This window comes from Tarenaya hassleriana, unplaced genomic scaffold (genome assembly GCF_000463585.1).
Source record: "Tarenaya hassleriana unplaced genomic scaffold, ASM46358v1 Cleome5, whole genome shotgun sequence".
NCBI classification, from domain to species: domain Eukaryota; kingdom Viridiplantae; phylum Streptophyta; class Magnoliopsida; order Brassicales; family Cleomaceae; genus Tarenaya; species Tarenaya hassleriana.
Window position 1 is genome coordinate 6312246 of NW_010967707.1, and position 11540 is coordinate 6323785.

The window sequence follows — 11540 nt, forward strand, 5'->3', positions numbered from 1 at the left end:
TCTGATATGCACGTACACATGGATTTATAGATATTTGTCTAATTGTGCATAATATACAACACTAGCTTCAATCACATAAGGTATATATCTGTATTAGAGTTTATATATGTCGCATAAATTAGGTATAATAATTAAGAATATTAATAATACAAAACTCAAAGTTATATTAGGCTCAATAAGATCATTAATGTTTCTAATGCGATCTTCATTGTTATTTCATTCAAATCTCTAATTAAAAAAAACGTAATCATTAATGGTATGGAATATATATATATCACTTCAATGATAACACTAACGAGTTCAACCAAACGACGGAAACTGCCACGTGGCTTCTTCTCCCACAACTCACATTCTGTCGCAAGTCAATGAATAATTAAAGTGCATCATCATCGTCCAGATATTACTCATGCAATCCCCAATGTCTCTGTGCATTGGTCCGAAGCCACATCTACAGGTTATAGTTATGCTGTCTTCAAATATGGCTAACAAGAAACATCAAGAATGACTCTTTTATGTTGTGTCCGTGGATCTCCATCACTTGTGTTGCAGACCACGTGAATCCAAACAGAAGCAACAAGTGTTGAAGCCAATAAACGTGAAGCTTTCATTGATTTGCAATGCAAATCTTCAAACATGAAGCAATCTCTCCGTTACACAAGATGAACCCAGCGACTAGTACGTAGTTTCTATTGAAGCTTTGATCACTCTTACCGATGTTACACCTCTTCCCGCGTTACCAAACAATCGAGATGAATAAAAGATCACGATCTCATTCTGCCTCTGGAGAGCCACCAGGAACCAGCTGCATCGGAATCGTGTTGTTAGCATCTCGGGCAGTCAAAATTGACAAAAGGGTTCTTTCAAAAACAGCAAAAACAATTCACATGGCTGGCAGTTATCCAATGCATAGTTCCTTGCAGATGTTTGTCGGATTGTTCATAGCAGAGATGTGGAATACTAGACACCCAGGTTCAGAGAAAAGCTGATAATGATGGTTTACTTACAATGGCAATATTGTTTCCGTTGAGCAAAATCTGATCGAGCTTCGTGATCCTTCTCCCTTCCGATGTAATCTCACTGCACGGTGGAACTTAATGTTAGAAAGCCAGCAATAAGATAAAAACAAGTATGCATCAGCAATATTGATAAAGAGATCATGTGAATGACATGATTCAGATTCACCAGAAAAATGCCATGTTTCTAGTTCTCAACCGGAACGAAAACAAAGCAGCAGTTTTTTTTTCAAGGCAACAGATCGATAAACAAGCAACAAAACCCACATAACTGAAACCATGTATAAAGTATTCACACATCTATATAATCCGAAAACAGAAAGTTACGCTCCTCGAGCATTTGATCTGAACAACTTTAACCACAAATGGAATGACATAAGCTGGAACTACATTCGGCATTGCAGTGCTTTGGTGAAAGTTCCAGAAAAGTATTGCTGCTCCAAACTGAACAAAAAATGGGAATTTTCTGAAAACCTTAGAATCAGGGAATGAAGTCCAAAAGCTGGATTCTTTTTCAATTTGTTTCCCTATAATGATTCGACAAGACGACAACTGCTAATCCATGTACAAAATCAATCCATACAATCTGATAAAATCCAATAAGAAGAGACTGAAATCTAAAAACCACCAGTTGGAGACAATCAATCATACATCATTGAGTCAAGAACCACATAAACACGAAGCACTGCAACACAAGATTATAGATGCAAGAGTTAATTTCAGTGTTTCAGTCCGATTCCCAACCTTCCAAAACCCTAATATCGGTTCCGCCAAACAAATCAGGCCAGGCAAATCAAATAAGACCAAACAGTGCTCGCGAACCCACAAAAAAACTACTCAGGAAACAAAGAGAAGATTAAAAACCAAAATGATGAGCCAGAACCCTAAATCATACTTACTACTCGGTGACATCCTCAAGGACCATGTTGACGTACACATCGAACCCTCGGAGAGTACCCACAAGCTCCTTGTCTCCTTTCATTATCACCCATATCTTCGATCCTATACACCTGTCGATTAACTCTGCAAAGCCACACGATTCCCGCACGAAATCGAGACCAAATAACAGATCAACTTTCCCGTCAGTTCAATTTTCTCAAGAAAGTTTGAGAGAGAAGAACACTGCCACAAAATCCCGTAAAAGATAGAGAGAGAGAGAGAGCGAAATCCGACCTGATGGAAGAAGCTGCGATGGATTGTTCGCCATTATCGGAGAGCAGAGCGGCAAGTTCAAGCTTTTTTTTTTCCACTTAAGAGACTCGAGAACAAATTCACTACTAAATAAGGGTCCTGTGAAAATGACCAAAACATTTTCCATAGATTTATAATTTACAGAAATACCAAGGTGGACACGTGTCAATCCCGGCAAGCAGGAACCCTTTTGGTCCCTTTATCGGACCCGTATTTAAAATTTTATTGAACAATCGTATTGGGCCCTTTGTCTCGGCCTTTTTCCCATGCTCAACATCTGCGAATCCTAGGGTTTATTTAGGGTTTTTCTCTCTACCAAATCCCTCTCAAACCAGAGCTTTCTCTCTCTAGAAGCTAGGTGTTCTTCGATACCAAGCATCACCATGGATCGATACCAGAAAGTTGAAAAGCCGAAGCCGGATTCTCCCATAAACGAGAATGAGATACGTATCACTAGCCAGGGCCTTATCCGCAACTACGTCAGCTATGCGACCAGTCTTCTTCAGGTACTGTTCTAATCTCTCTCTCTCTCTCTCACACACACTTTCCCCTTCGGTTGTGTATTTGTCCACATGTTTGATTTCCATCGAGGTGTTACTGAAATCGTGATTGAGTTGTGGGATGAGATATTTGTCGGAAATGGGATAGTATTTATCAGTTTATGAAATGGGTTACCGTTTCTTCGCTTTATTTGTTCTTTACTGGTTTGTTGTGTTTTTGTTGTCTCTGTGTCGGTGGAGATGACTGGAAATTTTGCGTAGCATGTCCTCACTATAGTTCACTTTTCGAATGTTTTTTGTGTCGGTTAACGGTTTTCAAATTTTTAGCAGTTCTCTTGCGTTTTAGTCCCATTTCCAGTGTGTTCTACTGAAGCGAACAGCGTTCGTTTTGTAATCGAAGGCTAAAACTTGTGTAATGCCTTTGCCTTCTGATAAGTTACGATCCTCTGTTTTTGTTTTTTCTCTCTTTTTTTTTCTAAATGTTTTTAGGAGAAACGTGTTAAAGAGATCGTGATGAAGGCAATGGGGCAGGCAATCAGCAAGACGGTGGCTATCACAGAGATTCTAAAAGTCGGTGCTCACCTTAATAATGTTATGTTAGAGTGTCGTCTCTATCCGCTTTGTCCTTTTTTTCAAGTCTTACTGAGAGTTTTGATCATTGCTTGCAGAAAAACCTGCCGCGGTTGCATCAGGACGTTGCCATCAGCTCTGTAAGCATAACCGATGTCTGGGAACCTATGGAGGAGGGTCTTATGCCGTGAGTGTCTTGTACTTTGCTGTTCAAAAATTTCCTGGGTTCATTTGCTTTTGTCTTCTGCATGGCTTATAAGTGTGTTACAATCTGATGCAGTGTGGAGTTGACGCGTCATGTTTCCATGATCTCAATCACTCTGTCTATGCGAGAGCTAAACAAAGATTCTCCCGGGTGAGTTTTACTTTGTCACACCACTTGTGTACTTTGGGACTTGGAAACACTCTGTTGCTGAATTTAGTATTTCCTGTTTGATTTGAACATTTCTGTTTCTTTTTCATGTTACTCGCATTATTGTTGTGGCATTTTATTTATGTGGCCTGCTTTTTTCCATGGAATCTAGCTGCAATAATTGTTAATGTTTGTGGTCAGGTACCAAGCTCCATCTCTGGCACAACAGTCAAAACCTCAGAATCAGACACAGCAACCTAGACAATCCCGTGCTCCGTACAATACGTACAATGAAGGTGATATCTATCTGTGAGACTTTGATATCTTAAAGATGGTAGTGTAGGCTGTGTAGCTGATTTTATCTTTGTTATAACTTGTTGTAGATTCTTATGGTCGAGGGAGAGGGCGTGGCGGAGGTAGAGGGGGAGGCAGGGGAAGAGGTGGATACGGAAATTACCAAGGAAACTACCAACGAGGATATCAAGGAAACTACCGAGGTGGCTATCAAGGAAACTACCAAATGGGCTATCAAGGAAAATACCAAGATGGCTACCAAGGAGATTATCAAGAGAATTACCAAGGTATTGATGTGTTTGAATGCTGGAGGTGTAGGTTATGCCATTAATTCATATTTGGAAGTTTTATGTTCCCTTCAGTGGTTCCAAGAGACTGATATCATCTAACATCAGTGGGAAAGTAGCTGTGTGGCTCTTTGTTGATACTTGATAGTGAATGTGACTGACTATTAAGTAATTTCACTGATGTCCTAATCAGACAACAGTGGTGGATATTCAAACTGGAGTAGAGGACGTGGAAGGGGTCGAGGCTGGGGCTATCGGGGTAAGTGGAGTAATCTTCAACTAATAAGTTCTGAAAGATATAGGACACTCCACAGTGATAAATCAATTTCTATAGCGAGCATTATCCTCTCAATGGTTCCTCTATATCTTCACTCACATCATCGTTCTTCTTCCTTGGTGCATCCCAACATGAAATTTGATGCAATAACTCATTATAGTTTTGTTTTAAATTTGGAATGCATTTGTGAGGAATGTTGGTGAATGAGGTTATGCTTCTTACAAAGGTAGTGGATATCAAGGCGGAAGAGGTGGCGAGTACAATGGTGGAGGTGGAAGGCGTGGGTACAGCGGTGGAAGAGGTTATGGTCGTGGACGTGGAAGGATGGGTTGGGGCGGGGGTCGGGTCAGGGACGGTGGTAACCAGACCGAAGCTTAGTCTGCTCAGCCTCGCTTTCGGGTAATTGAAAATTTCTCCTTTTCGGCCTTTCCCTTTCCTTTTTTGCTTCTTGGTATGGCTCTTGTCTTGTGGGTTATGGTTAAATTTCTTTTTGTTCTTCCTTTTGCAATAGTTTCTACAATATATGTGAAGGAGAAGCATATATATATATATATATATATATATATATAGGGTTGGCTTTAAGGAGAGAAGGTTTGGGTTTTTTTTTCTTTCCATATGCACAGAATTTAGCCAAAAGTGCAAAGAGCTTCTGATCTCTCTTTCTTGTAATTATTTTTTCCTTTGGAAAAGAAAAAGAAAAGAATCTCGTTTTGTTGTCTGTAATGAGATTCGGAAATCTTTAAATGGGTCACAAAAAATTACTTTCTATTATGGGCTTTTCCAACTGGGCCTTGTGGGCTGATACTGACATCGTTGACCGTTGACTTCGTAAAATTCTGTTTCTAGTCTTCTAGAAGCTTGGGTTGGATATGTCTCGTCTCTGGATTGTTCCCAAATTCAATCCTATTTTGAAGGGTCCTTTTGGTAATCAATACGATGTGAAATTTGTTATCCATATGCTCAAGGAATCCCACGTTTTTAATTTTCCCATTAAGAATCTAAGATGAGTTTATTAAAAGGCAAGTTGGACTGACCAAACCAAATTATTTTAAAATCGCACAATCGTGAACATCTCCCTAAATGCTGTCCCGATTCAAGTAATCTCCTCAACTGTGGGATTCTTCTAAGTGAATTACGTATGATTAAATAAAAATTAAGAGTAATAGAGGCACGTGGACCCCACACGGCATCGTTGTTGGCGCGGCAATTCTTGTTAACTAGTGGAAGGCCGCTTACGAATTTAGCCCCATTCTCCGTCTAGGTTCATTTGGGTACTTCCTCTGTAATCATGAATGATACAATTCGAGATTTTTAGAAATTTTCTTATAATATATTTTATAAGAATAGAGTAAATTACAATATTTAGATTATAAATATCTAGAAGATACAAATAAAATAAAACTAATTGTATAAATAATATTAAATAATTGTGTTATAATCTTCTATAGGTTCTTAATTTGTCGCGGTAATTATATTGTACTAGCTGTTGCATTTATACAATATGGAATATTATTAAAAATAACAGCGAAATTGATGGGTAAATGTATCGGAGTTTGGGTTTTGGTGCAAACCAAACATATGATACACAGAAATCTCTTCATCTTAATCGGGTAATATTACCGAAGCTAAAGAATGAATAGAAAATCAAAAGTCGAAGGCAATGGGTGTTTGACACGTGTGACCGTTGATTGAGCACCATCTGATGACGTGGCACATATCTCTTCATTGCACTACGTACATGGACAAGATCTAGTCTAAGTTCGTTTCTGACAACATCATACGGACACTTGTACATATATGTTTATTGCATCTTTAGACAGATCCCATACGGAGTCTTATCACTACTTGCCATTGCGTTCTTGGAGAGAGAGAGAGAGAGAGAGAGAGAGAGAGAGAGAGAGAGAGAGAGAGAGAGATGATGATGATGAAGAACTCGGCAGGAAACAAGAATAACTCGAAAGAGAAAGATCTCTTTCATGTAATCCACAAAGTACCTTATGGAGACACACCTTATGTTAAAGCCAAACACGCCCAGGTTACTCTCTTCTTCTTCTTCTTATGTTCTTGTTCGTGTTTGTTTTGGGGGATTTTATGGAATCCCAATGCATAATATCCTTCTGATTGATTTTTTTTCATATAACATATGAATATGGGCACATTTTTTTTTATTTATCGTTTGATAGTCCCTTGACTTTTTCATTCTTCGGACCATGAATTCGAATTACGTGATTTGAACCGGTTCGGATAAACCATGCAAAAGCTGTAAGTACCAACTTGAACCGGTTCCACGAATAATCATATGACTTTTTTTAAAAAATATTGAGTTTGAGATAAGAGTTACTAGGTAGTTGCATGCACCAATCTTCCAGCATATACAAATTACCATTTCACATTTATCAAGGCGCTTATGTATGTATGTATGTATGTACGCTAATGATATTGTGTGTGTGTATATATATGCACCACAACTGCATGCAGTTGATAGAGAAGAATCCGGAGATGGCGATAGTGTGGTTTTGGAAGGCAATAAACGCAGGAGACAGAGTGGACAGTGCGCTCAAGGACATGGCAGTTGTGATGAAGCAACTCGACCGAACCGAAGAAGCCATCGAAGCCATCAAGTCCTTCAGAGGCCGATGCTCCAAAAACTCCCAAGACTCTCTCGATAACGTCCTTATCGACTTATACAAGGTCCCTCCCCCGGCCCGTTCTTAATTACTCTCATTCACCGTATAAAAGTATCTAAACATGTGTGTATATATATATATGCACTGTCACTAACATTTTCATAATTTTATGCAGAAATGCGGAAGAGTGGATGAGCAGGTGGATCTGTTGAAGAGGAAGCTAAGGCAGATTTATCAAGGAGACGCTTTCAACGGCAAACCCACCAAAACCGCTCGCTCACACGGCAAGAAATTTCAAGTCACCGTCCAACAAGAGATCTCAAGATTGCTGGTACCATTACCCCCGTTCCTCCTTATGATCACCATATGATCTTGTTCTTGATCTCAAGATTGCGGGAACGTATTCACACGTGTGTGTTGGTTAACGCAGGGGAATTTGGGGTGGGCATATATGCAACAAGCCAAGTACCTGTCGGCGGAAGGAGTGTACAGGAAAGCCCAGATGATCGAACCGGACGCTAACAAGGCTTGCAATCTGGCGATGTGTTTGATCAAACAAGGGAGATACGAGGAAGCGCGATCGAATCTGGACGATGTTCTCGAGTTTCGGGTTCCGGGTTCGGAGGATCGCAGGACGAGCCAACGAGCTGAGGAGCTTCTGAGGGAGTTAGAGTATTTGTTGCCGAGGGCGAGGAGCCAGGACATGGAGGACATTCTTCTGGGGAACATCTTGGACGTTGACCTAGTCAACGGTCTTGACCAGATCATGGGTCAAGAGTACACTCTCTTTAGGTCCAAATCTAAAAGACTTCCGATCTTCGAGGAGATCTCTTCTTTCAGAAATCACCAATTAGTTTGTTAAATTAAAAAAAAAAACATTGCTCGTTCTAGTTTTCTTGTCCAGTCCTCACATCTCCTTTCTCGGGTTTTGTATATACTGATTTCCGATGTCAATGGAGTTGAAGAATATATATATAGACCCAATCTTGTAATATAATCCATCATTGCAACTAATAATTAAGTGGGTAGTTAATATATATCTTGGCATAAATAATAATAATAATAATAATAACAACAACAACGTGTCGGACTAATGTATAATAACTTTTGTATCACAAGAGTAAAACTCTTTTCTAATCCGGGTCTAAGTTTTTATTTGCTTATTTTCTCATTCCTGTGAGAGATGTAGTCAGACCAAAAATTCGGTAAATTCTCGTATTGTTTTAAAAAAAAAACTTTTGCACCAGGTTAAATTTAAAAACCCTAAAATACAGGGAATGATTGTTAAAATAGAGCGATTTCAGAAGTTTGCAATGGTAACTCTACATATAACTCGACCTCTTCCGAAACTTGAATAGTAGCCATAATGTTATCATAATTAAAAGAAACACTAAATCAACTGTTTTTCACAGCACTCTCACCCAAACTATTGATTTAGGTCTACAATTTTAATGACATTTGAGAAATACGTTTATCTTTTTATTATCTTGCCAATCTTTTTTTTTTCTTGTATATGACATGAAACCTTACTCGTCAAATGTTGCTTGCTGGAGATAGTTGAATCAAAAAGCTCTCCAGCCGTCAATCATATGTGTTAATTGCTGCCTGGTTTGGGACGGCGAGGCTTTTAGACAAACAGTGAGATCTATGTCTTAACCTTATGAACAGAGATATATGTGCTCACATCAAATTTCATCTCTTTACAATGGAACAATTTCAGAATACAAAATCGCATTTCTAACTGGAAACACAAAGGATATAAACATGTGTAGATAAAAGAAATTTAAGTGCACGGTAATGCAAGCATCAATCATAGAGATTATCAGAGAAGTAGAAAAAAAAAGAATGGGGGAGGTGGTACTCTCACTATAGAGGTGGATGTCTTTATAATGTCGAGGATGGTGATGGAAAGAAGCCCTTGGAATCTCTATCCGTAACCCGAAAAAGAATCGGGTGTGAATCCGGAGGATTTGTCGGAAATATGTTATTTGGTTCAGCATTTGAAGCCTCCGCACACTGATAGAACGATGATGAGAATCAAGGTGATGAGAATGCCCTATCAAGGAAAACTGAAGCCACATGTTCCTTCTCAGCTTCGTACCGTTCTGCCTGAAGTCTTGTGCCTAACAAAGGAAATAAGAAGAAGAAGCACTTTCGTTTATGTTCACTGGATAGGATGCATCGAAATGAGGCATGACGGGCTCGAAGAAAAGCTAAGTGATGAGAAACGATGAACGAGAACCATGGTTGAATATAATTCGAAGATTTTTTTTCCATGTCTATAACATCTAAACTAAAACTACCATCAATATATCGGTTTCCATTAAGGACTCAAAAACATGAGCTTTAGCTTACCTGGGATTGGAGATTCTCTGTTTTATCCACCAGAATCTCGATTTTCTCTCCACGATCAAGAACCTTAAACACCGTAATAAAAACGCAACAAATTAGAATGCTGCATCCTAAACAAGCACTCCATTGGCTTGCAATAAGAGTTGGGGATATAACTCGAAAAGCGAATGATGTCATATACCTTCTCAATGTTCTCCATCATAACCCCTTTCACCTCCGAAACTTGCGCTTTGACCTTAGCCAACTTGTTAACCTCTTCGGGATGATCCACGCAGTACTGCATCTGCTCCTTCAGCTTAGACCTGGACCATTCATTACAGAGAAAAATGATCAATACCAGTCACTGGCTGTGCCTGAGATATATACTCACAGGAGAGAATACAAGAAAAACTACCCAAATTCCTTGCTGAGACTGTTTGCAGTTGCAGTAGCTGCTTTCCCCCCACCATATCTTTTGGTAAACTCTTCCTTGACTCGATCAAGGAAGGCGATTGGAAGCTGCCGACCAACAGACTCAACCGCAACAATGCAGTAAGCTACAACAATTGAACAGAGCGTTAGTCATGGACAGGTCAATCAGGAAATGGCTAATAAGGGGGCAACTAATTACGCGTCCAAGAAAGGGGCGTAACTTCATTTGAGGAAGACATAACAGGAAACATGTCTAAGCAAATCTTATAAAATAATAGCAACACATTGAAATCTCTTAAATGCTCATCAAAAGCACAGGACATCACAATGGAGCTGCCTTTCAGCCTAAACAGGAAATTAGTTTCTCATTCTGACCCAATACACGATTCACCTTTCATTCCATCATATGTCAAACAAGTTCCAGCGATATATGATCATAACTCAGGGTCGAGTGTGTCTAAATGGAAAAACGCTTGATTGTTATATCTCAAACAGGCAAGAAACAGCCAAGCAAATGACTCAAAACCTTCCAGTTGAAAACACCCAGATTCTAAGCTCTTTGGGCAAATAAAACCACAAGGAGACCAAACTCATGTTCTTCACGTATCCGTAAACAAAAGCTATCCCCAACAGATCCGACAATCACAGATTCTCATCAGTAACAGCAACCGACACCGACAACCCACCACTGTATCTACGCAAAAACATCCAATCAGGGTAACTCAAGCACGTCGCAATAACAGTCAGATGAAAAAGGTAACAGCAGATCACATCAGCAACTTAGGCTAAGGAATATCAAAACGCCCAAAAGCAGACTCATGAAACATGCACAGGATGAGAGAGAGAGAGAGTACTGAAGCCGTCATCGACGAGGTAATTGAAGGTGTGGCCGTCGCAGTTGTAGGTGAACTTATTGTTGGAGGAAGGAAGTTTCTGGAGACACTGCACCGCGATACCGGTGAAATTTCCGGTGAACTCCGTGTACTCAGCCAAGATCACAGTGCCTCGAGCCACGAAACTGTAGATCAGCGACTGTTGCCCCATCGAATCCCTAAACTATCAAGAAAACCCAAAACCCTAGACGAAGAAGAAGAAAAGCAAAATCTGTACCAAATATGTTATGTGTTGCCAAAGGAAGCTACGAATGAACAGAGAGAATGAGAGATTTGATTTTATTGTATTCGTAGAGAGAGGGGAAATTTCGTTCTCCCTTATATGGCAAGCTAAGCTGCGTTGCTTCTTTTCTTTTTTGGGGTGTTGCATTGTCAAATTTGTCCTCCGAATCAATGAGAAATAACGCAAATGCCACGCCGTCTGTGATTACGACCAAATATTCAAATTTGAATGTTTTTTTTTTCTTTCTTGGACCGACCTTTGAAATTTGAGAATTTCCCTTTCCACATTGCATTAAAAAGGGGCATTATCAAAAATGCCCTTACTTTGCTACATTGACTTCATGGCATACCCCTCACTTGACGGAAAAAAAAAACATCTTCAGACAATACCTTTATAAATGTGTTGTCTCCATAATACCCTCAACACCTTTTTGTAACCCTCCATCGATTTGCGTTTCTCTCTCCTCTCGTTTCTCTCTCCTCGCGCAGTTTCTCAGCTTCTCTCCCCGCCAGAAAAAACCAGAATTTACCGGCCGGCGAAATCGCAGCGA

The 11540-nt window shown here is 39.7% G+C and overlaps 3 protein-coding genes and 1 pseudogene across 6 annotated transcripts; 2 read left to right on the forward strand and 2 right to left on the reverse strand.

Annotated features, from left to right (window-relative positions):
- Window positions 1-370: 370 nt before the first annotated feature.
- Window positions 371-2283, reverse strand: LOC104827350 (sm-like protein LSM5). Its single transcript, XM_010560522.2, has 4 exons — window positions 2187-2283; window positions 1913-2036; window positions 1005-1077; window positions 371-802 (listed from the first exon to the last, which is right to left on the reverse strand). Exons 1-4 carry the CDS (start codon window positions 2218-2220, stop codon window positions 770-772), a joined length of 264 nt encoding a protein of 87 aa, XP_010558824.1. The 5' UTR covers window positions 2221-2283; the 3' UTR covers window positions 371-769.
- A 212-nt stretch (window positions 2284-2495) lies between these two features.
- On the forward strand, window positions 2496-5255 carry LOC104827352 (keratin, type I cytoskeletal 9). Of its 4 annotated transcripts, none has more exons than XM_010560523.1 (9): window positions 2496-2710; window positions 3194-3274; window positions 3373-3461; window positions 3555-3629; window positions 3828-3922; window positions 4010-4207; window positions 4401-4466; window positions 4715-4883; window positions 4996-5255. In XM_010560523.1, exons 1-9 carry the CDS (start codon window positions 2588-2590, stop codon window positions 5135-5137), a joined length of 1038 nt encoding a protein of 345 aa, XP_010558825.1. In that variant the 5' UTR covers window positions 2496-2587; the 3' UTR covers window positions 5138-5255. The 4 variants fall into 4 exon arrangements, with proteins under 4 accessions (XP_010558825.1, XP_010558828.1, XP_010558827.1 ...); XM_010560526.1 differs by having other exon boundaries at window positions 2499-2710; window positions 4711-4883; window positions 4996-5088; XM_010560525.2 differs by having other exon boundaries at window positions 2499-2710; window positions 4711-5006.
- Window positions 5256-6331: 1076 nt separating this feature from the next.
- LOC104827354 (protein SULFUR DEFICIENCY-INDUCED 1) lies at window positions 6332-8088 on the forward strand. The gene is made up of 4 exons (XM_010560528.2): window positions 6332-6519; window positions 6963-7175; window positions 7287-7442; window positions 7542-8088. Exons 1-4 carry the CDS (start codon window positions 6400-6402, stop codon window positions 7971-7973), a joined length of 921 nt encoding a protein of 306 aa, XP_010558830.1. The 5' UTR covers window positions 6332-6399; the 3' UTR covers window positions 7974-8088.
- A 669-nt stretch (window positions 8089-8757) lies between these two features.
- Window positions 8758-10918, reverse strand: LOC104827355 (annotated as a pseudogene).
- Window positions 10919-11540: the final 622 nt, after the last annotated feature.